The 25950-nt window shown below is 40.3% G+C and overlaps 2 protein-coding genes across 3 annotated transcripts; one reads left to right on the forward strand and one right to left on the reverse strand.

Moving 5' to 3' along the window:
* rassf6 (Ras association domain family member 6) lies at positions 1-23080 on the forward strand. 2 transcript variants are annotated; one of them, XM_060908758.1, is made up of 11 exons: positions 1-221; positions 1105-1181; positions 1268-1346; positions 7117-7280; positions 7404-7504; positions 11347-11537; positions 13112-13213; positions 13391-13442; positions 16623-16741; positions 16828-16925; positions 21412-23080. In XM_060908758.1, exons 2-11 carry the CDS (start codon positions 1123-1125, stop codon positions 21485-21487), a joined length of 1041 nt encoding a protein of 346 aa, XP_060764741.1. In that variant the 5' UTR covers positions 1-221; positions 1105-1122; the 3' UTR covers positions 21488-23080. The 2 variants fall into 2 exon arrangements, with proteins under 2 accessions (XP_060764741.1, XP_060764740.1); XM_060908757.1 differs by having other exon boundaries at positions 2-221; positions 1054-1181.
* si:busm1-57f23.1 (uncharacterized protein LOC368621 homolog) lies at positions 23077-25950 on the reverse strand. Its single transcript, XM_060908759.1, has 4 exons — positions 25763-25950; positions 24953-25104; positions 24730-24831; positions 23077-23915 (listed from the first exon to the last, which is right to left on the reverse strand). Exons 1-4 carry the CDS (start codon positions 25854-25856, stop codon positions 23835-23837), a joined length of 429 nt encoding a protein of 142 aa, XP_060764742.1. The 5' UTR covers positions 25857-25950; the 3' UTR covers positions 23077-23834.

A 25950-nucleotide genomic window follows, 5' to 3' on the forward strand; every position in this document is an offset into this window, starting at 1 on the left:
AGCATTCCCAGAATGCTCAGAGGAGAGGTGAGCTGGATTGAGTTACAGCACAACACAGTCTGAATGTGCCAGCCATTAACACCTGACTGGCATGCAGGACCTCCCTTCTATCCTCCAATCTAGAGCCTCTGGTCTTACAGGCTCCAACTAGACCTCGTAGAGAGAGATATGGCACACATTCCAGTGTGAGCCTGCTGACACTGGATCTGAGCCGGCGACAGGTGAGAGTAGCACTGGGTCTGTGTGTTTATATGCATCTGGAGCAGCCATGAGTAATGGTTCGGCAGTGTAGTGTTCAAAGGCTGACCGTGGAATCCGAAAGGGGTCAGTGCTTCACGTTAGAATCTGATGAAGGCAATGGTTTAGCATTATGTGAAGCTGGAGAAGAGATTTTCCTGCTGAGATCAGTTGTGATATCCAAGTAGTGTATTACATGGTAGTATATGGAGTAAGTACAGGGACTTTTTGATTTGTTATTTGTCAAACGTGCTCAATAAACAACAGAAACTGCAGGATTATAGGCATACGGGTGAATCTGTTCCTTTGCCCTGGAACTGTTTTGAATTGATTTTAATATTTCTTTTATTGGGCCTATCCTCCAGTCCCAGTGCATGTTGATGCAAGCACTCATGAAAGCACAACTTCTTACTCTGAGCAGCTCATATAACCAACGAACTGAAAGTACAACCAATAAATCACTACACACGGACTGTTTCTAAAACTCCACTTATTCCAGACTAAAACAGTGAAAACCTGTCAGTCTGAATCTACAGCAACTTATTGGTTCCTGATATATTAGCAAGGCGTATTTAATTAGCCATAAGTCAAATAGCAGAGATTCCAGTCCTGACAGAACATGTTTGGGCACAGTGATTAAGAAAATCAATAGACTGTGCCAGTAACAACTGTCTAAATGGATCAGCAGTGCAGTGACCGACCTTATGAATAGCCGATTCTAGAGTATGTCAGGACTTTAAAAAATGACTGCTCTCTCTCTCTCTCTCTCTGTGTGTGTGTGTGTGTGTGTGTGTGTGTGTGTATATATATATATAGAACAAATGAGTGGCTTGGATTTTTTTTTTTTAAAACGACGTTTTTTGGCAGAACTGTTTGGTTTCAGAAATGTCTACGACTAAGCCACGCATGCTTGTCCACATTGGGGATGGAAGAACTTTTTCAAGGTTAGTGACTAAACAGTTGAAATATTCACTTTATTTATTTAACTCTGTCAGTTTCATATAATGTAACTGCGCCCTCACACACACAGGGCAAGATTTCTGTCTTTACTAAACACCTACAACTGCTTTCTGAAGGACAAGGCTCATCTACATCTCACTGTCAATGAGGTAACTATTACAAATAAGATTTGTTTCATTAAAAGGACACTGATTTTATACCAGATAAATGGTATATTTATTGTTTGACACCATGGCACTGTTTAATTCTCAATACTGATTGGTCAGAAGGTTAATATTCTATAACAGCAGGTCGGACAGGAGAGCCGTTAAAAGGCAAATCGAAGGTTATACTGTACCTAAATGTACTCGTTTCTGTAGTAACAACTTGCACACTTGTATTGCAGAAACTCACACAAACTCACACAATCAAAGGTTTCTTTGAAGACCTGCTTATTTCGCATTATTGGAAGGAGGCCCTAATGTCAGCGCTTTGTCGCAGTCAGAGTTTAAAGGATATGGGACATGGATTTTTTTCTGGGCATAATTATGTATAAAGGACATAAGAAATGCCATCTAAATCACTGCAGGGCGTCAAAAATGTGAAAATCATCACATTATTCAAGTTTTTTTATACATCAGCGTAAAACAAGGATTCGTTAATGAGCTAGGTGGTCACATGACCCGTGACGTAACAAAAACTTTCCAAGGAGCCAGCGCTTGGGAATCTAATGTAAACAGGTTACCGAAATGGACACCATCGACAGTGACATTCCCGATGTTTCACAGAGATGTGAAGTTAGACCGATAGCTGGAAATTCACATGAACATGGATCTTGTCTTTACTCTGACGGGTCAGATGATTCTGAGAGTGAGAGTTCATTCAGCCCTCATGAAACTGAAAGCGGTCGGCTGGATAACACTTCCTGGTAAGTTAAAAACAATTCTGCTCAAAGGCTAATGATCTGTTGAAAGAAGTATTATTTTTGTATCATACATTGAAAGTTCATCATAGATCTAGCTAAAGTCCGTTGCAAGCTATTTTTTTTTTGCTGATATTTTTCGAGATTGATTGAGATACAATGCTTCCAGAGTCCATTTACAGAAGTAAAAGCAAAACAGTAAACGATAGATAATAAAATTACATAAAATAAATGGGGAAGAAAAATAATAAGAATTAAACAATAGTAGAAATAAAATATAGAATAATAAAATGAAATAAAAGTTAAAAAAAAACTCTTCTACAACTTCACCACAACTCTTCGATTCGGTACGTAAACAAAGAAGGACAGATATAAGAGAGTCAGAATTATGATAATCAATAACTGATACACCCAAAATTATAATACTAATCCTTACCTCGGCTTTCAGACGCTTAGCGAATGCACCTCGTGGTGGCCGTAGCACTTCTGGTTTCACTCCGCCGTCTTGTTCCTGAATTGGGACGTTGGGAACGGCTCCATCTTTAAGTAGCCTCTTAAATTTGGCTTGGCAATTAATTTCGTTCAGTACCTGAGTATTAAAGTTGAAAGAATCCTCTGTGAAATGGTCCGAACACAGTTTGTGGGAAACAGTAGGTGCAAAGTTTTTTCTACGGCAGTAGTGAGCCCACACTTTCCTCAGCTTCGGGTCCTTGGGGAATGCAAAAAAACTTACTCCAGGGCATTTCCCATTGGAATTATTGCAACCATAAGCAGCACAATACACCATGATGTCCAATGTATGATGTCCAATGTACTTTAAAGACTATAAAAACAATTTTCTTGTCATCCACTTCTCCATTCATCTACCCGCTTGTGCTGTGCCCGAAAGTTTTTGTGACGTATGATCACGTGACAGCGGCTCTTCCGGTTGTAGAAAATGCATATCGGAAGTCGAGCAGAAATGCCATATAATCATCACGAATATAACGATTTTGCTGAATTTAATAGATGATTTTGTATTTGTTGATGAAATTAATTCATATTTTTAATGGAAAGAAACTGATATAGCGTGTATTTATGTTTCATGTCCCATATCCTTTAAGGCTGTGTAACATAACAAATGGCATTTTGTGTCTTCGTAACTTCGTTCATGAGAGAGAACAAAGAGAGGATGGAGGGAGAGGGACCAACTGTTTATAGTCGTTGTAACATAAGTGATATCAAGATAATACGTTGTTTCATTAATTGTCACTACTGCTATGTTATTTTTGAAAAATATGGTTTATATTCTTAAAACCCGTTCCATTTATGTATCTCAAGAGCACTGAGCATTTAGTTAAGGCAAATTCTGATCACATGACTGTAAAAAAAAGTCCAGTTTTTTAAAAATGGATTTCTATGTGGCATTTGTGTTTTTATCTTCTATAATATCACACAAATAAGAGTGTCATTATCCTGAATATCGGCATGGCTGTGATTTGGCAGTAGGTAATCACAGCCTTGCCGGTATTCAGTATAACGACGTGATTGTGAGCGTGATATTGCTTTTATGCAACAGCTTTATAAACAAGAAATTAATATTGAGTAAATGACATTTCAGACACAGTTTGGCCAAATGTTCTGTTTATTTTTGCTCCACTAGCATAAATAGATCCAAAAGAAGCCACACTTCATTTTATAGTACGTCGGCTAACTGGCTAGCTAACTGGCTAGCTAACTACAGTAACTCATGTAGATTTGTACATTCCTTTTAAAGATGCTTCTGGCAAAACTGGCTTCCCTTCCCCCTTTTCACCTTTATCTGATGAGTTGTTATTGTTTTTAAGTTGAAAGTTATATTCCTGATGTTGTTAACACTACTGTAGTAGCAGTTTCGAGCACAGACGAGCAGAGTGAGGCTACATCCACACGACAACGGCAACGAGATGTTATTTAAAAATATATCGCGTCCAAATGGGCAACGATCAGTAAAATATCAGGTCCATATGGCAACGCAACGCTTGCAGAAAACGATGCAATACACATGCCACACCTCTAGAGGCGCTGTAAGACGGTCCCTTCGGAGACACCAGAACAATAGAAGAAGTAAGGACACATGCGCATAAACTATTATGCGCGAGACTTCATATTAGCCACAAAGTCAGGAAAATCTGTTCGTAAAATTACATTATAATGACCAAATACAATGAAAAGTATTTTTCCAGTCTCACCTGTGAAAGGTAATCCCATGTGATCTCGTTTGGACGGCAAACCTGTTGGTACAGTTAAACGCAGCTAATCTTTATTCTCCGCTTTGACCTATCCAATATGGCGGCGAGGATGACGTATGATTCTACGCGGAAGTGGGCGCCTTTAATGGTCCGGAATAAATTGAATGCTACACGTTGATGGATTAATTTGTTGTTTCTCACCTGTGAAAGGTAATCCCATGTGATCTCGTTTGGACGGTAAACCTGTTGGTACAGTTAAACGCAGCACATGAATCTTTATTCTCCGCTTTGACCTATCCAATATGGCGGCGAGGATGACGTATGATTCTACGCGGAAGGCGGCGTCTTTAATGGTCCGGAATAAATTGAATGCTACACATTGATGGATTAATTTGCTCTTCTATGCCCTTTTTGAGGAATGTATTGTAGGATTTAAACCAACATCTGAAGAGGTGAGATCGCTCCTTTTTTTTCCCTATTTTTGCTGGCGGGATTGACTCTGCCCTAAGGGCAGAGTCTCTCTCTCTCTCTCTCTCTCTCTCTCTCTCTCTCACTTTGCACCATTACACAATAAATATTCACAGTGAAAATATTTTGTAAGCGCGTTTCATGAACCAAGTTATAGGATTTGTTGACAACTCGCATCGAGTTCGTTACACTTCTACCCGGCGTGAAGCACTGACAGTCATGTGGTTGTGACGTCATCGTAAACAAATCCGTTCTACTCATCCAGACGACTTCACAACGGCAACGTTGCCAGATCTTTCCACTCTGGAACCCGTTCTCAAAAAGATTGCATTTTGGGCATCCAAAACGCCGGTGCCGTGTGGACGCCAGGCCTAAACGATAAGCAATTGTATCGGAGTCACCTGAATCCGTTGCCGTGTGGACAGGGCATGAGACACACAATGAAACATCCCAGTGCCGTTATAGTAAATCTAGGCAAAGATTGTCTATTTGACTTGTTTTCTTTTGTCTGATATATTGTAAAATAGGGAAGCAAATGTTGAAATACACAGCTATATTTCAGAGGAAGAACTGATTAACCAAACTTTGCTCATCATGACATGGCACTGGCTGCTTAGCGCAAATTATGTTATGCTGTTATGATAGCTAGATTTTAACTGTTTAACTGTTTTTCGACGCAACTGAAAAATACATATAGCTATATACCATTATATCAAAGTCCCTCCCGCACCACGATCTGGTCTTCCCAGGCAGTCTCTTATTCCAGTACTAACCAACTCTTGAGGTGCATGGGTTATATAGCTGGGGTTACAAGCCCTCTGGTAACCGCGAGAGTTTGACTCCCTACTCACATCTGTATTGCAGCGTGCCTTGCCAGATGACAAAAGGTACAGTTTTTATGATGGTCTTTGGTATGACCCAACCATGAGTAGATCTCCCGGTCAAGAGGCAGACATGCTAACCACTAAGCCAGTTCACAGTATATACCATTATACAGACAACATAAATGAAATGTAAATTGTACCAGAATCCTTTCACCTGGAAAGGTGAAAGGACTCACCCGGAGATACTCACCTGGAGTCTCTACTGACACATGAAAAATCTTCCTTCGAGGAAAAACAGGTACAGAATCACTGCAACTAACCAGCTAACTATAAGTAATTAGCATTGTTGTTGTTACTTCTGCCAACTTCGCTGGAGGAGGTTATGTTTTCGCCTCTGTTTGTTTGTTTGTTTGTCTGTCTGTTCCCAACGTAACTCAAAAAGAAGTGAATGGATTTTGATGAAATTTTGGGAAATGGTGAACTACGGGCCATCTCATCTCATCTCATTATCTCTAGCCACTTTATTCTGTTCTACAGGGTCGCAGGCAAGCTGGAGCCTATCCCAGCTGACTACGGGCGAAAGGCGGGGTACACCCTGGACAAGTCGCCAGGTCATCACAGGGCTGACACATAGACACAGACAACCATTCACACTCACATTCACACCTACGGTCAATTTAGAGTCACCAGTTAACCTAACCTGCATGTCTTTGGACTGTGGAGGAAACCGGAGCACCCGGAGGAAACCCACGCGAACACGGGGAGAACATGCAAACTCCGCACAGAAAGGCCCTCGCTGGCCATGGGGCTCGAACCCGGACCTTCTTGCTGTGAGGTGACAGCGCTAACCACTACACCACCATGCCGCCCAACCACGGGCCAAGGAACACTTAATTAGATTTTGATGCAAATCCAAATAGGCTTGGCAGAGGTATATACTCCATCGAGTGCCCTTCTAGTTTTGGGGGTTTTAAACATGGTTTAGATTACAAAAATGTACTACTGTTTACTAGCTAGCTACCTAGCAACTTAACCTAACACCACAGTTTTATCCTAGAGACTAGGGAGCTGGCTACACTGGAAACAAAACAAGTCTAATAGTGGGAGTAAATAAATCAACAAAATGCTAAGTGTAGTCGTTTGATCATCTGATCAATGTTTACACTCATTTACCTCTTCTCTCTTTTTCTTCTCTCATTTGTCATTATATTTTCTTCATGTGCACTCTGTAATAATCTTCACATGCCACATCTCTAACTTGGGTACATTTCATGCTGTAGTCCTTGTTTCTTTCAAAACCACAAGGGGGCTTCCAAAGCCATGGACACACTGTACTCTTTCCAGAGAGAGAGAAAAAACCAGAACGTGTTTCATAAGATGTGGAAAATGTCTTGAGAAAGCCTTGGAAAGTTCCTATAAAAAAAGATAACTATAAAGAAAACCCAGCACTATAGACTGTGTGACTCTATCTCCTAATGTGAACAGTCTGTTAATGTGACACATTATGTTCCTGCAGAACCCTGCTGGAAAGGTGAGTCTCGAGGGATTCCTGGTTGTCTCTTGGGGCATGAAGAGACCAATCCGCCTCAAAATCCAAGATGAGAAACAGATGGTCACGTGGAGCCGCTCTAAGTCTCAGGAATATTCTCCAGACTCCATCAGCCCACTTGAAGACAAGAGGTTACTGGAAAATACAGAAATGATTTAAATACAGACAGATATAACTTGTGACCATCTTAACCCATTGTTGATCAATAATATGAAAGCTTCAGTATGTTTCTGTATTTTGTGTGTTTTGTTCAGGGGGATGACCCGATGGGGAGAATTTGACAATCTTAATCACATTGATGAACTAGAAGAAACCCCTCAAGATGGTTTAGAGGCTGTCGACAGTCATGCTGCAGGTTAAAATCTGATTTTCATTTAAAATATTACCATCTTTCTGCACATACATTTATGCCAGACACACTATGGTAGAATTTTTAGAGTTTTTGAAATCTGCACCCCCAGGCTAAACAATGCAGCTCACTCCAACTTAACTCACAATCAGGGGTGCCAGTGTCAAGGGTTTTGTGCTAAATCAGGCTGGTGTAAACAGGCTTGTGGTACTCGAGTCCAGGACTTGGACTCGAGTCCAACTCATCTCATCTCATTATCTCTAGCCGCTTTATCCTTCTACAGGGTCGCAGGCAAGCTGGAGCCTATCCCAGCTGACTACGGGCGAAAGGCGGGGTACACCCTGGACAAGTCACCAGGTCATCACAGGGCTGACACATAGACACAGACAACCATTCACACTCACATTCACACCTACGGTCAATTTAGAGTCACCAGTTAACCTAACCTGCATGTCTTTGGACTGTGGGGGAAACCGGAGCACCCGGAGGAAACCTACGCGGACACAGGGAGAACATGCAAACTCCACACAGAAAGGCCCCCGCCGGCCCCGGGGCTCGAACCCAGGACCTTCTTGCTGTGAGGCGACAGCGCTAACCACTACACCACCGTGCCGCCCGAGTCCAACTCATGCTCTAATTTTAAGGACTTGTGACTCAACTTGAACTTGAGCACTGATGACTCGGACTTGGACTCAGACTCGTGCATTAACTGCATTCGGGCTCGTAAATTGGAGATGAGGATTCAGATTTTTTCTTTATTTTTTCTAACATGCCATAATAATTTGGCACAAGATATTTATATCTACATTCATTTTTGTACTAATTTCATGCAAAAGTGTCACACCTGCGTGCCTTGGCGTGTGCATCAGATAGACTCTCAGGAGTGCTCTGAACAGTGCGCGCGTCAAGCGGACTCTCATGCGCGCACGCCGTAAACAACTCGCCCCTGCACGGGATTAAAGTGCAATCAGCGTGCCTTTATAAAAACTGTGAAAACACACTTCGAAGTATTGAGTTGCATTGCTAACACGTTACCGAGCCTTATTTCCTTGTTCGGGTTCCTGATCCCTGATTTCCTATTTCTCCTCTTTGATTCTGTTGAGTCTACGATAGCCTGTTTGTGCCTCACTCGACCTATTGCCTGTTTCACCATTTTACGATTTTGCCTGCCGTTCTGGATTGTTTCTGTCTTCACTTGTATTAATAAACACACCTTCTGTACTTACATCCGTCTCCCAACCATCAGCTGCCCATGACACATGCACTAATGCAACCCCATACCATCAGAGATGCAGGCTTCTGAACTGAGCGCTGATAACAACTTGGGTCGTCTGTCTCCTCTTTAGTCCGAATGACACGGCGTCCCTGATTTCCATAAAGAACTTCAAATTTTGATTCGTCTGACCACAGAACAGTTTCCCACTTTGCCACAGTCCATTTTAAATGAGCCTTGGCCCAGAGAAGACGTCTGCGCTTCTGGATCATGTTTAGATACGGCTTCTTCTTTGAACTATAGAGTTTTAGCTGGCAACGGTGGATGGCACGGTGAATTGTGTTCACAGATAATGTTCTCTGGAAATATTCCTGAGCCCATTTTGTGATTTCCAATACAGAAGCATGCCTGTATGTGATGCAGTGCCGTCTAAGGGCCTGAAGATCACAGGCACTCAGTATGGTTTTCCGGCCTTGACCCTTACGCACAGAGATTCTTCCAGATTCTCTGAATCTTTTGATGATATTATGCACTGTAGATGATGATATGTTCAAACTCTTTGCAATTTTACACTGTCGAACTCCTTTCTGATATTGCTCCACTATTTGTCGGTGCAGAATTAGGGGGATTGGTGATCCTCTTCCCATCTTTACTTCTGAGAGCCGTTGCCACTCCAAGATGCTCTTTTTATACCCAGTCATGTTAATGACCTATTGCCAATTGACCTAATGAGTTGCAGTTTGGTCCTCCAGCTGTTCCTTTTTTGTACCTTTAACTTTTCCAGCCTCTTATTGCCCCTGTCCCAACTTTTTTGAGATGTGTTGCTGTCATGAAATTTCAAATGAGCCAATATTTGGCATGAAATTTCAAAATGTCTCACTTTCAACATTTGATATGTTGTCTATGTTCTATTGTGAATACAATATCAGTTTTTGAGATTTGTAAATTATTGCATTCCGTTTTTATTTACAATTTGTACTTTCTCCCAACTTTTTTGAAATCGGGGTTGTATATAAACTAAATATGTTGAGGAAATGTATAATTTGGACAATATACTGTTTAATCAAGGATGCTTGCACTAAATGGTTGAAAGCAGAAAGACCGCTCACACATTTGTCAAGAAAAAATGGCAAACAGTAGGTAGAAAGGAATCTTTAAAAAAATCTGAATTTATTTTTAAGTGAAGAATACTAAAATTAATTACATAAAATACAAAGGGTATCAAGGACAAACATAAAAACAACGCCAATGCTGAAACAGTGAATAGGCCTCTGTTGTTCTATTAGCATAAACAATAGAAGTACATCATTTAAAAAAAAATAAAATGAAAAAGTGTTTAACATGGCTACAGGGTGTTTCTTTGAGACAAATGTGATATGACTGATAGGTTACAGACACCATAGAGCCCCTATGCTTCACTATTTAAAGGTACTGAGTGCAAAATTGAATTCTGGGCAAAAATGTTCTATTTCTATTGCTGTTGAAGTTTTGAGATGGTTTGCATTTATTTGAAGTTGATCTGAGTTGAAATTGAGGAATTGCACTGCTGCACACACCATGTATCATATGTGTAAATGTTTTGCTGAGATAAAAAGTGTCCCGCATTTTACGATTCTGGAGATTGCTGAAGCAAGTGAGCAACAATATCATGTGACCACAGTGGGGCATGTTTAACTTGCTTTTAACCAAAACAAATCGGCATGGGCAAACATGGCAGACTCCGCTTTCCCGCCAGCTAAAAGCCAAAGGAAAAGGAAAGGAAAATATGAAAGCGAGTCAGCTAGAAAGTGCACCAGAAAAGCGATGGAAACCAAAAGGTTGTTCATAAGAATTTTCGTGAAGGATGAAACAGGCACAAACTCTGACGAAGAATGTGCAGCGCTTGTCTTGGATTGATGAGTCTGAGTATTTAGTTCTACACCTAATGTTTTGATCTTACAGAGAAAGAAACGATAACACAAAAGCAGTAACAGAGAAAAGATATATTCGTCTTTTGTTTCACTGATCTATTCACAAATGTCAACCACAAATTACATCCATGTGATTCAAAACTCTCCGAGATCGATGCAGAGTCATGATGTTTTCCGCATGTTGCCGTCTTCGTGTGACCCAGTTTCATAATTATGCTAATTAGTTAAAGCTCCTCACGTTCCGCTGTTTCCAAAGGGCCATACTGTTTACCTCAAAAGGTAGGATATTCGGTCCCACAATGGAGGAAAACAACCCTCAGCACATCAAAATGATCACATCTCGTCTGCATGATATTGTTTTTGTAGAACATAGGAAAATGCCATGCACAATTTTTTAAAAAATTAAAAATTTCAGATGACTTTACAGTTAGTACCTTTAAACATCTCCCCAAGATCTGGAGTGTGGTGCATGTCAGTGTTTTTATACAGTTGCTATTAGCCTCAAAGGTAGCAGATGACTCTAAAATTACAAACTGTTCCTTTTCGATAGTGTTGTAGCCTATTAACCATATCCAACTAAATCAAAGTGACTAAAATGGCCTATAAATAGAAAGCATTGAATCATAAATTATTTTATATTCTGCATTTGCAAAAAAATGTCTTATAAAATTCAGGTGAAATGCTGTGACTATGATTGACACGTTCATTTTCCTTTTCAAATCTAGACTACAGACAATATGAAAGCCAGACACTGAGGGTGGTCCGGAACGAACCCGTCACAGAGAACCCCATCCTGTTCCGCACCAAGAGTGAGGTCTCTCTGGTGAAGAAGAGAGTGAAGACCAAGGGGTCAGAGGAGAGACGGAGTAACAGACAGCATCGCTTCTCCATTAACGGTCATTTCTATAACTATAAGGTCAGAGAATAATGCTGGAATAAATGACAGGTTGGTGTTTGGCCCCCTAGTGGCAGGTAATGTAAATTTTGAAAAATCTGCCAGCAGCATATTGTAAACGAGTGTTTTCTCCATTGCTCTCCAGCGCTCATTTTAGCATTTCTCTGACCTAACATATCAGAACACGTCCAGTCAAGTCAGTTTATTTATCTAAAGTCTAAAGTCCTTCCCATGCCATGCCCTGGTCTTCCCAGGCAGTCTCTCGTCCCAGTACTAATCAGGCCATTAAGGCACATTGGGCGGCGCCGATCTCTGTTTCCGTAGCCCTCGGTCGCTTGCTTATACAGCTAGGGTTGCAATGGGGGGGGGGGGGGGGGGGGGGGCTAGTCCTCGGTAACTGCAAGAGTTTTGACTCCCCACTCACATCTGTATTGCAGCGTGCCTTGCCAGATGGCAGTAGGTACCATTTTTATGATGGTCTTTGATATGACTCAACCATGAGTAGAACTTGCGATCGAGAGGTGGACACACTAACCACTAGGCACATGGTGTCAGTTTATTTGTATAGCACTTTTAACAACAGACATTGTCACAAAGCAGCTTTACAGAAAAATAAAGACTTTAAACATATAAACTAATTTTATCCCTAATAAATGTATTTATCCCTATTGAGCAAGCCTAAAGCCTAGGTCACAACCGGACGTACGATTTTTTGGCTGTGCGATTTTTGGCGTTTCCCAAATCGCTGCGGGGTTTTTTTTTGTTCGTGGAGAAAGACGCACGTTGGTCGTAAGTTTGTCTTGCAACCTGAAAAAAACGTAAACGCCCGTATTGTTTGTTTGACACAACAAAGAACCTCTGCGGCCAGTCTACGGCTCAAAAATCAGCACGTCACACGTGCGCCCTCCGTGCATTTCTTGCGTTTTTTGCACGTAGACCGGCCGTAGGAGCACGTACGGCCGGTTGTGACCGAGGCATAAGGTGATGGTAGCAAGGAAAAACTCCTGAGACTACATTAGGAAGAAACCTTCAGAGGAACCAGACTCAAAAGGGAACCCATCCTCATCTGGGTTATAATAGATAGTGTGATTATAAATAACTTGCTTCTATAACTGTGTCTTTATGTGGTCAAAAAGTGCAATTCTATCACTAGGAAATTCATTATAGTTTTAACATGAAGTCTATTTTGTTGAAGTTACATCAACTGTTCATTGATGGAGACTTGAGTATAAAACTGTTCATGACAACTGCAGTCCAAAAGTTATCATGGCAACTGCAGTCATAAACCATTGTAGCAAAACTGTAAGTGTCCAGATCTTCTAAGTGTGTCTTTTGACTGTCCATATGGGGCCGTCCTCCACAGGAGCGATGTGATGAGACTCCAGCCAGAAGTAGGGCATGAGGATGGATCAGGCAATTTTGCATCCATAAAATGTAGATTAATTAATTTATTCTGGAAAAATATTTAAAGCAGCTCATTATTTGTAAAATGCAGTTTTGGAAATTTTAAGAAAAACGGCCCAAACCATTCAATAAAGATGCACTAATTCGAAAGTGAGAAAGACTAAAAGTTAAACTTTAAATTCTTTTTTCAGACATCGATATTTACGCCATCCTATGGGACAGCCACGAACGTCCGCATAAACAGCACAATGAGGACACCGGAGGTCATCTGGCAGCTCCTAAATAAATTTAAGGTATGCCTTTAATAACTTGCAGTGTACTTTCCAGTAGAGTGTACCTTATGAAAGATCTAGGAATGTGTACTGCTTATTTTATCAATTCTCTCGTTTCTAATTGAATGTAATAAATAAGAATTTGTTTATACGAGATGAAATAATGCAGACACTCAGTCCTGCTTTTGTTTATTGCAGATAGAAAATGATCCCAGTGAATTTGCCTTGTATTGCATTCATCAAAGTGGAGGTATGTGGCATTAAAATGTCTTTGTAGTAGATTCTAAAGTGCTTCCTGATGCACCATGCACTTGTTCACCTAAGACATGTTTCTACATCCAGATTAAAACATGTCTTGCCTGAAATGCATACAATGAAAATTCACATTATTTATTTTGTAGCTGCTTTTATTCTAAGGCCCTGTCCACACGGCAATGGATTCAGGTGAATCTGATAAAATTGTTTATCATTTCGGCCTGGCGTCCACACGGCACCGGCGTTTTGGGTGCCCCAAAACGAAATCTTTTGAGAACGGGTTCCAGAGTGGAAAAATCTGTCAACGGCGCCGTTGCGAAGTCGTCTGGATGAGTAGAACGGATTTGTTTACGATGACGTCACAACCACATGACTGTCAGTGCTTCACGCCGGGTAGAAGCGTAACGAACTCGATGCGAGTTGTCAACAAATCCTATAACTTGGTTCATGAAACGCGCTTACAAAATATTTTCACTGTGAATATTTATTGTGTAATGGTGCAAAGAGAGAGAGAGAGAGAGAGAGAGAGAGAGAGAGAGAATAGCCCTTAGGGCAGAGTCTTTAGTCCAAACACTGCGGAAGCAGTACCAAACCGTGCACCGCCCGTGCGCTTTCCAAAAACAAAAACAATCCCGCCAGCAAAAATAGGGAAAAAAAAAGGAGCAATCTCACCTCTTCAGATGTTGGTTTAAGTCCGACAATACATTCCTCAAAAAGGGCGTAGAAGAACAAAGTAATCCATCAATATGTAGCATTCAATTTATTCCGGACCATTAAAAAATTCTGGAGGATATCAGAATGTTGGCGTACCGGCTTCCATCTACCCCCATTCATTCCTCTTTCCACGTCTTTCATTTTACGCTACTGATTAATAATCAAAACTTTATGTGGCTAATGCTACAAAAGAAGGGGTTTATGCGCATGCCTCCTACTTCTTCTATTGTTCTGGTGTCTCTGATGGGACCGTCTTACAGCACACGTAGAGGTGTGGCATGTGTATTGCATCGTTTTCAGCAAGCGTTGCGTTGCCATATGTACCTGATATTTTACTGATCCGTTGCCCATGTGGACGCGATATTTAAAAAAAAAATCTCGTTGCCATTGTCGTGTGGATGTAGCCTAAGAAATTAGTTGAGGATTATGGGTCTTGCCCTGGTGTAGTCCTAAGATTCAAATCATTGGTCTCTGTTTTATGAATCCTTCCAGTGCATCAGTATTTTGGGGGCATCTGCATTTGTATTCATTTAACAGACAAGCAGTTCATATTCTGTGCACTTTCTCATGGGCAGAACTGAGGTTTAATGGTAAAGGGAGCAAGTTTTTATTTGTTTATTCAGACAAGCTTGAGGCTACACTTTGTTTTAGTGGCAGTGCTCCCTGAGTATTTTCGGCGATGTTCAGTTTCTGTTCAATGGCTTTACATTTCCCTTTGTAAATAGCTACTGTTTTCCTCAACTAACTTTCGAGTGGATAGTTATAGAGCCCCTGAGGTGATGTGGTGGTTGCTTTTAACAAGGTGTGGGCATGACTTATTATAATGAGGCCATGAATTATGCTACTTGTGGCCATGAGTTAAATTCTCATGGCCACAAACTAATATATTAAGGTGGAAGTTAAATTCTCATGGCCACAAACTAATATATTACGGTGTAAGATAGATAAATCAATGCAATTAAACAATTGTGGCCACAGGAACCTAAGCATGATGATCACTTGATCATTCACTTTCAGTAATTCCCTGATCCTGGCCAGGGTCATGGCGGATCCCGAATCCTATTCCAGGAACACGAGGCAGTAGACGGGAATATACCTTTTATGGGATGCCAGTCCATCACAGAACCTAAACTTGGAGATTATTAAAGTGAAATATTTATTATTGTAAGCTTGGTATCTCATAACCATCTCCTTTGTCCAGCACTGTTGCCAAGTCAGGGTCCATGTGGACCCTATTGATCCATATATCATATTAATTGGAGCATAGTTTTACGCTGGATGCCCTTCCTGCCATGACCCTCCCATTTCTGGGCTTGGGAAACAACCATTCACACACACATTCACACCTACGGGCAATTTAGAGTAGCCACTTAACCTAACTGCATGTCTTTGGACTGTGGGGGAAACCGGAGCACCCGGAGGAAACCCATGCAGACATGGAGAGAACATGCAAACTCCACACAGAAAGGCCTCTGTCAACCACTGGGCTCAAACCCAGAACCTTCTTGCTGTGAGGCAATAGTGCTAACCACGACACTATCGTGCCACCCCTTGGTATCTCATAACCACAACACTGTAATTCTTGGCCATGAGATATTTAATGTCATCTTTTAGCCTCAATATAATATATTAATTTGTAGCTGTGCCTTTATTAAGAAATAACCACCATGTTATCTCCATATGCCTGAATGTCATTGCTTCTTCTTTATCTTGCAAACCAGTTCCACTTATCAGTTACCAGAGGTTCCTCATAGTTCTGCTCATATTGGTTTGGAGGAACTTAGTAATGGTTAGCTGATATTTAAAGCACTTATCTTATAACCACACACTTCCTTGTGTTTCCTGAGTTATTATTGAATATGTGAACATCTGATAAGAAGAACAGCTGTGTACATAGTTTTCTGGCAAACTAAGGGACATCAAATGAGCTACACATCCACTTTTGTGTGGTTCTGTCATAAATAAATAATTGTCTTGGCAAGTTAATGATATGTGATGACTCATATTGATGGATATTTATTATTGGAGCAGGATTGACCCAGTATCTGGGATAAGTATGCTAAACAGAAACATACCAAAATCAACACTATGTAATACAACATTCTTTCTGCAGATAAGTCAGTTAGGACCAACTTCAAGGCAATATACCAATCAAACACAGTTTCTTGACAGCCTGTATATCATCTATGTGAGGCCATTATATCTCTATGGACCATATATAAGACATGAATAAAAGACTGCTTGCAAATTTTCCTCCAAAAAAAGGTATTTATCTGAAAAGAAAGAATGGAAAAGCTGTTCAATGTTACCTTGTGTTGCATGTCGCTTCGTTCTTTGTTTAACATTTTATTTATTGCTAAATTGAAAAAGACTAGATTGGCTTGACCTACTCTGGGGGCATAAATGAGCCAAGCACAAAACAAAACTCGACAAACTGAATGTAAATGTCTTCATTTCAAAGAAAGGAAAAAGCTGGGCAGCTCAGACCTTCCACTCTGGGAGCGTTTTCTTCAAGGGCCATCTGAGGACATCATGAAAATCTTCCTCATGGACACTGATGAACAGGAAGTTAGCATGGACGTAAGTGGATTTCTCCAGGGTCCACTATTTGCAAGCCATGCACCCAACTATTAAACTCAAATTAACCCTTATCACTGCTTTTGTAGGTAGCACAGTATGTGAATTTAGAGCTGCCCATTCTCCAGCGAGTTCTCCGGAAGCTACACGAGGAGGAGGCCAAAGAGGTACAGCGTGTCGTTAACAAGTAAGTCACATAGATGTTCAGAACATAGATGTTCTGAACGTGGCTTTGAGGTTACGCATGAAATGTATGTATGCAGCTCAAAAATGATTACGGGGTGAATTAAAACCGTAATGGACAATACACACTCTTGTACCTTTAGTATGTGTCTTTCATCAGAGAAAGTGAATGTAGTGTACCTATAAAAGTTACCACTGTGGTCCTTTTTAAATAATTGTGGTTCTTATGTAAAGGAATAAAACACAACAAGATGGTCTGTTATAGGAAAATAATCAACGATGGGGTGGTTGATGCCAGGGGCGCAGATAGGATTTTTGAACTGGGGGGGACTGAGCTGTCAGCAAATGATTCCATTTTGTGTGTGTATATATATATATATATATATATATATATATATATATATATATATATATATATATATATATACACACTACCATTCAAAAGTTTGGGGTCACTTTGAAATGTCCTTATTTTTGAAAGAAAAGCACTGTTCTTTTCAATGAAGCTCACTTTAAACTAATCAGAAATCCACTCTATCCATTGCTAATGTGGTAAATGACTATTCTAGCTGCAAATGTCTGGTTTTTGGTGCAATATCTCCATAGGTGTATAGAGGCCCATTTCCAGCAACTCTCACTCCAGTGTTCTAATGGTACAATGTGTTTGCTCATTGCCTCAGAAGGCTAATGGATGATTAGAAAACCCTTGTACAATCATGTTAGCACAGCTGAAAACAGTTGAGCTCTTTAGAGAAGCTATAAAACTGACCTTCCTTTGAGCAGATTGAGTTTCTGGAGCATCACATTTGTGGGGTCGATTAAATGCTCAAAATGGCCAGAAAAATGTCTTGACTATATTTTCTATTCATTTTACAACTTATGGTGGGAAATAAAAGTGTGACTTTTCATGGAAAACACAAAATTGTCTGGGTGACCCCAAACTTTTGAACGGTAGTGTGTATACATGTTATTTCACCTCCCTCACTGCCATCACCAGGAACTACTGTACCTGCAGGCCAGGACAATGATAACATTTTAACATAGCCTATGGAAATCCAAAGTTTACACATTATCATCACGCACAGAAATTGCAAAACTGCAAAACTAGTTTTAAAAGTGCTAAGTTCCAACTGTTAAACATAGCGAGAGGCTGGGCTACGTGTGTGTGTGTAAAGTGTAAACCAGTGCATCCTGACTTTCTAACTATGCCTGTGTGTTGCGTGAGCGGCAGTCAGTCAACAACTCTTCGCGAAGTTTCCTTATGAAACACTATGCTCGCTGAAATTATGGCAGGGAACGCCAGATTAAACATTAAAACTGCCTTCTGAGCACTGTATCTACAGGCTACTACCGAAAGAAGGAGGCTACCAGAAAGGCATCTCTACTCCGTACGATTTTACTTTCACTACGACATTACTTTGAACAGACTATCAAAAAATTGCAAGGTGATATGATAAAGTAAGGCACAATTTACTTACAGTCTTTTTTTTTTTTTAAACGATGCAATTGTTTTCTGCCTTTTGGCACCCTTCATCATGCCGTGTTGGGGTCCTGAACTAGGAGGAGCTGTCCCCGATATGCCTGTCAAACTTGTGGGTAACCATAGCAACCAAGCTCGAGCTCGCAACCTGTGCAGTCTGCGCAGTTGCAGCTATGTCTGTACTGCTGTGCACCTCAATAAACCGAATGGTAATTAGTCTTTTGATTTTTCCGTGAGGTTTGCCTTATGCAAAGAAAGACAGCATAGACGTTTTTTCCTCCCTATAAGTGGGGGGGACCGAACGAGGTGAATTTAAATCTGGGTGGGACGAATCCCACCCGTCCCCCCCCTCTATCTGCGCCCGTGGTTGATGCAAAATTTATTATTTTGTTATAACAGCACGTCGCAAAGAGTTTTATTCCTTTTATACCACAGCAGTTTGACAATGATTACAATTTCTAATATATTAATAAAAGGCACATTGTATTTTTAACCACTTATAGTTACAGGATGTTGTAGAACATGCTCTTTCACAGAAAAAAGAGGGACTGGTGAGAAAAATTGTGTATAGTCTGACCTTTTTCTCCCTATTGAAGTTAATACAACAAAAAATTATCTTTTTATGTTACAGAGAAAGACATTTCCATGGTGGAAAACTTACTGAACATTGACACTATGGATAAATGTTAAACAAGAAGGACACTCGGTAGAGTGGATACCGCCGCCAAGCCACATATTCGGATTTGCATCAAAATTTAATCAATTCTTCCTTGGCCCATGGGCCACATTTTCTCAAAATCTCATCAAAATCTGTTCACTACTTTTTGAGTTACATTGGGAAAAGACAAAAAAAATTATCCAGATCCTGGATCCACATACATCCAGATTTGCATCATAATGTAATCGATTGTTTCTTGGCCCATGGCTCACCTTTCCTTGAAATTTCATCAAAATCGGTTCACTACGTTTTAAGCTATGTTGGGAACAGACAAACAAATGGAGGTGAAACCATAACCTCCTCCAACAAAGTTAGCAGAGGTAATACATGCCTCCTTACAGAAGATGTACCATATCAATGATTATTCATCTTCAGTGTTAAATATCGTTTATTAATACAGTTTATTATTTGTCTTAAATTATGTGGAATGTATTCCTTACACATCTGTGAGTTGTTACTATAGAAACCATAATGTACAGTGCCCTCCACAATTATTGGCACCCTTCATTAAGATTATGTTCTTAGGCTTCTAATAAATTATTATTATTTTTTTTAAATAATATAGGACAACAGTTCCAAAAATGAGAAAAATCCAACCTTTAATTCAAGTGCATTTATTCAGTGGGAAAAAAAATCCCACATTAAGAATTAATTCTTTTACATGAAATCATGTGTTCCACAATTATTGGCACCCCTGATGTTAATACTTTGTACAACTCCCTTTTGCCAACAAGACAGCACTTAATCTTCCCCTATAACATTTCACAAGATGGGAGAATACAGAGAGAGGGATCTTCGACCATTCCTCTTTGCACAATCTCTCTAAATCGTCCAGAGTCCTGGGTCCTCTCCTATGCACTCTCCTCTTCAGCTCACCCCACAGGTTTTCAATTGGGTTGAGGTCTGGGGACTGAGATGGCCATGGGAGGAGCTTGATTTTGTGTCTGGTGAACCATTTTTGTGTAGATTTGGCCACATGTTTAGGGTCATTGTCTTGCTGAAAGACCCAGTGACAACCCATCTTCAGCTTTCGGGCAGAGGCCACCAGATTTTGATTTAAAATGTCCTGGTATTTCAAAGAGTTCATGATGCCATGCACCCCAGCAAGGTTCCTGGGTCCTTTGGAAGAGAAACAGGCCCACAGCATCACCGATCCTCCCCCATACTTCACAGTGGGCATGAGGTGCTTTTCCGCATACTCATCTTTTGTGATGTATTAGAGTGTTTGTTGCCAAAAAGCTCTATCTTAGTCTCATCTGACTAAAGCACACGGTCCCAGTTGAAGTCCCAGTACCGCTTAGCAAACTCTAGACGTTTACGTTTATGCTTGTAAGTGAGAAGGCTTTTTCCGTGCATGCCTCCCAAATAGCTTGTTGGCATGTAGATAGCGCCTGATGATTGTTATGGAGACTTTGTGACCCCAAGATGCTACTCTTTGATGCAATTCTCTAACAGTGAGCTTTGGAGAACTTTTTACTTCTCTTACCATCCTCCTCACTGTGCGTGGTGGCAAGATAAACTTGCATCCTCGTCCAGGCTTGTTTGCCACTGTTCCAGTTGTTTTAAACTTCTTGATGATTCCTCTGACTGTAGATATGGGCCGGTGTAGGCGAGTGGCTATTTTCTTGTAGCCATTGCCTGACTTATGAAGGTCGACACACATCTGCCTTACTCGAATGGTGTGTTCTCTTGTCTTTCCCATGTTGAAGAGTTGATAAGAGAAATAGGCCTCTGTGTCACATCATATTTATACCCCAGGGAAACAGGATGTGATGAATTACTAATTAAAGGTTCCTAGATACTCTGATCAACTTTATAAACTACAATAGAAATGACAGAAATGCTTCAATTACATTTATTTTCTAGGAATTGTTATGGGTGCCAATAATTGTGGAACAGGTGATTTTATGAAAAATAATTATTTCTTAGTCAGGGATTTTTTTTTAATTCACTTGAGTTAAAGGTTACATTTTTCTACAATTTTCAGTGTGAGATTATGCTTCTGCAGTAAAAATTGAATTTATTTTAAGGCTTTTAACACATCTTAACCAGGGGTGCCAATAATTGTAGAGGGCTCTGTATTAGAATGAGCTCATTTGAACTACAGCCAGCACTACAGTCAGAACCAAACAATGCTGTGGTATAAAACAACACTACATTCCCTTATCCATGTGACTGATACAGTATAGTCTACAAACACAAAATATATCACTTTAATGAAATGGCATGGTGAATTCAGTAGGTCCATGAAGAAAAAGTTATTAATCAGATATTTGCTCTTCATATTTGCAGGTATAGGCATGAACACAGCCTCCTAACACAATGCCTGAACTCTAAGTTGGCCCCAAAGACAGAGACAACTGTGTGAAAGAAAGAGTCCTGGAAGACTAAAAGACTGGAAGTGTTATTTTTCCCTCATTCAGTTCCACAAGCAGATTTACATATGTTTTATTTTAAAAAGTAATATGAACTGTCTAGCTTTATGTAACTGTACAATAGATTTTAATAATGCATTTGTCTTATTGTCATTTAAACTCTCCAGGTTCAATTATAAATATTATTAATAGACATTAGTCTAAATGAGCAGTAGCCATGGAAAATAGGAGGGGAAAGTGTCAAAAGCTTCTGGAAAAACAGTGTTGTGGCAGTAAATGAGTAATGAGGCTCCGGCTGGTGTGTTACCGCAGGGCTTTGGCAGTCGTGCCCTCAGTCTGCTGCTCTGAGTAAATGCTGAGCAGAGAGACTCCCCCACAGAAGTTCCATCATCATTACCATCACCATCCCAGTCCAACTTTCCAGCTGAATGTTATGTGTTTATTATCATGTAGATTGATGGGGTGAAAAGACTGGTATTCCCCATGGGTTCTGATTGAGACAGTAATGAAGAAATGTACTTCTGCAACTACATCGACTATTATTATTATTATTAAATTGAATCCGGCGGCACGGTGGTGTCGTGGTTAGCGCTGTCGCCTCATAGCAAGACGGTCCGGGTTCGTGGCCAATGAGGGCCTTTCTGTGTGGAGTTTGCATGTTCTCCCCGTGTCCGCGTGGGTTTCCTCCGGGTGCTCCGGTTTCCCCCACAGTCCAAAGACATGCAGGTTAGGTTAACTGGTGACTCTAAACTGACCGTAGGTGTGAATGTGAGTGTGAATGGTTGTTTGTCTATGTGTCAGCCCTGTGATGACCTGGCGATTTGTCCAGGGTGTACCCCGCCTTTCGCCCGTAGTCAGCTGGGATAGGCTCCAGCTTGCCTGCGACCCTGTAGAACAGGATAAAGCGGCTAGAGATAATGAGATGAGATGAGATGGGTGGCACGATGGTGTAGTGGTTAGTACTGTAACCTCACAGCAAGAAGGTTCTGGGTTCAAGCCCAGCGGTCGGCGAGGGCCTTTCTGTGTGGAGTTTGCATGTTCTCCCCATGTCTGTGTGGGTTTCCTCCAAAGGCATGCAGGTTAGGCTAATTGGTGGCTCTAAATTGAGCGTAGGTGTGAATGATTGTTTGTCTCTATGTCTCAGCCCTGCTATGACCTGGTGACTTGTCCAGGGTGTACCCTGCCTCTTGCCCATAGTTAACTGGGATAGGCTCTAGCTTGCCTGCAACCCTGTTGAACAGGATAAGCGGCTACAGATAATGGATGGATAATAATAATTATTATTATTCAATCTCAACAATTATTTTAAAATAATTGTTTTCATGTTTTTAATAAGCCCTGCGATGATCTGATGACTTGTCCAGGGTGTACCCCGCCTCTCGCCCGTAGTCAGCTGGGATAGGCTCCAGCTTGCCTGCGACCCTGTACAGGATAAGCGGCTACAGATAATGGATAGATGTTTTTAATAATGTTCTTTTTTTAATCTTTTTAAGTTAATCCTAAGGGTGTACAAACTTTTGCTCTCAGCTGTTTTGTAGATGCAATAATATGATAATAATAATAAAGTCTAATGCCATGCCTGTTTATTTCTATAACATACATTTATTTCAGTTTTCTTATCATACAGTAATAACATTTTCTCAATTTCTAAAATGAAAATAATAAAGCTCTTCCAGAAGGAGCTATTCTGCATGAATACATCAATAAGGCACAAGCTATTACAGATTACAGACTGAGTACAGGTGACAAATCAAAGGAAATATAGCTATACGGTGGCGATATGATATTGTGAGGACATTTATTTATTTAGTTTGCTGGCATGGCTTGACTCCACTTGTCCCAAATGAAAACAATGTCCTTCTGACTGATCACTTGATAAAACATTTCTATCCTGACGCAAGTAGTTGTTTCCACCATGACTTCGCCCCCAAATACAGTACAGGGCATGAGGGCTCACTGAAAGGTTTGATGAGGATGAAAATGATATAAATCATATGCTATGGCCTTCTCGTTCACCAGATCTCAACTAATTGAATGCCCATGAAAGATTTTGGATGGACATATTAGACAGCACTCTTCACCACCATCACCACCATCATCATCATCATCATCATCAAAACACCAACTGAGGGAATATCTTTTGGAGCAATGTTTATCTCTCCAGTACCGTTCCAGAGACTTGTAGAATCAACACCAAGAGCATTGAAGCTGTTCTGGCAGCTTGTCATGGCTCAGCACCTTAATTTATCTTTTTTCCTTTAATTTGTCACCTGTCAGTATATCTTTAAACACTCTACAGTTTCCTTCATTTCGTTGTAAGAGTAATATGTTTTCTGTGGATTATTTGTTGCAAACTACCGTCTCCACTGCATATTCGTTATCCTGTGTGTTGAACTCAACCCCAAACTTGCATTTGAGCCTCTAAAAAAGGAAATTAGAGAATTCAAAAACAAATTATCACGAGCATAAAGAATGTGAATGATTTTCTAGGTTATGAAGTCAGGAAAAAAAAAACCACAAAGAAACAAAAGCACTTAAAAATGAAATAGAAACAGGCAAATAATAATAATGAAATCAATAATAGCAGTGACAGAAGGAATAAAATAACAATAATTAACAATTGTTTGCCAAAGGCGAGGTGACTATCCGTGAATAGCTGAGATAAAGTCGAGGTTATTATTCACCGATATTCACTGAGCCTGAGGTAGATAATTGTTTCAGTATAAATACACAGGTGATTATTTAAAAAAAATCATGTTCAAAAAAATTATTTCAAACTTCAAAAGCGGCATGCAAATGTAATAACGGCGCGGCGCAGACTTGTCACTTATCTATGCCGACTCAGATAAAATACTTTGTTTTGAAATCGATAAAATAAATCACAATCCCACCCTACCTTTGAATAGTTTTGACCAAACTTTCTAGCATCTTTAGTGCTTTTAGGAACAGCATTTTCTTTCATCATTTGTAATTCTTCCTCACTTACAGTGAGATTATCGAGGTGATAATCGAGAAATAATCCAAATTTCTTGACCAATCCACACGTGCGATTTCCTATAATCACCTCCATATTTATACTAAAAATTGATAAGAATATAATATATAAATTATATAATGAAAATCAATTATGTGTAAAAAAAGAATAAAGTACAATAATTAAAATAATATAAAAGTAATGTAAAAAAAATGCAATTAAAAATAAGGTTTATAAATAAATAAATAAATAAATAAATACCCTTTGAGCCATAGCACAGGAGTCCAGATCTGCAGCCTCAGTTTTTAGGCACTTTGTTTTTCCTATGATTGCCTCGATCTTGTAGTTGATCATGTTAGTGACCTGGAACATTCATGAGTCATGAAAAGGAAAATACAGTGTCCATATTAACTATAGAAATCCTGAATCAATATGCATGTTAACTATTACTGTATTATAAATCAAACAGAAAAAAATGCTCTACCTTTGTTTGTGCAGATGTTACATCAACAAGCTTAAAGTACTTCTTCTTCTTGGATTTAATGTTAAATTCCTTCACAGCTTTTCTGACAGCCTCTTGGACATCTTTCTGACTGGGGTTGACAACAGACCAACTTCCTAGAGGCTGCATATGATCTAAAAATGGGGACAGGGATTTATAAATAAATAAATAAATAAATGAGCCAGGGCGGCACGGTGGTGTAGTGGTTAGCGCCGTTGCCTCACAGCGAGAAGGTCCAGGTTTGAGCCCCATGGCCAGCGAGGGCCTTTCTGTGTGGAGTTTGCATGTTCTCCCCGTGTCCGTGTGGGTTTCCTCCGGGTGCTCCGGTTTCCCCCACAGTCCAAAGACATGCAGGTTAGGTTAACTGGTGACTCTAAATTGACCGTAGGTGTGAATGTGAGTGTGAATGGTTGTCTGTGTCTATGTGTCAGCCCTGTGATGACCTGGCGACTTGTCCAGGGTGTACCCTGCCTTTCGCCCGTAGTCAGCTGGGATAGGCTTCAGCTTGCCTGCGACCCTGTAGAACAGGATAAAGCGGCTAGAGATAATGAGATGAGATGAAATAAATGAGCCATTGTAATATAATTAACGATCAACAGTTTCAAAGATCTGAAGCAGAAGCTTAATGCTTTATTACCTTTATACTTTACAAGATGTATTTACTGTATATATGCAAAATATTTGACTGTCATCCCAGTCAAGCATAAAATGAAATCATTCAAAAAACATGACTCATTTCTGTGTTTTTGTGACTTAAATGGTAATAATTACCAAAATACTAAGTCTACTCACGTGGGATAATCACTTCCTCCTCCACCAGGTCTTTACCATAGCTCCAGTGAACTGCCGAGAGAACTGAAAGGAGCAGTACGAGGTACAGGTTCATGGCTGGAGCTGTGTGCTGTCTGAAGCAAGGAGAAGAAGTGTGTGACTGAGAGGAAAGTACATGTGAAGTAGTTCTTTCAGCTCAGCTTGGAATT

This window comes from Neoarius graeffei, chromosome 25, assembly GCF_027579695.1.
Source record: "Neoarius graeffei isolate fNeoGra1 chromosome 25, fNeoGra1.pri, whole genome shotgun sequence".
NCBI lineage: Eukaryota > Metazoa > Chordata > Actinopteri > Siluriformes > Ariidae > Neoarius > Neoarius graeffei.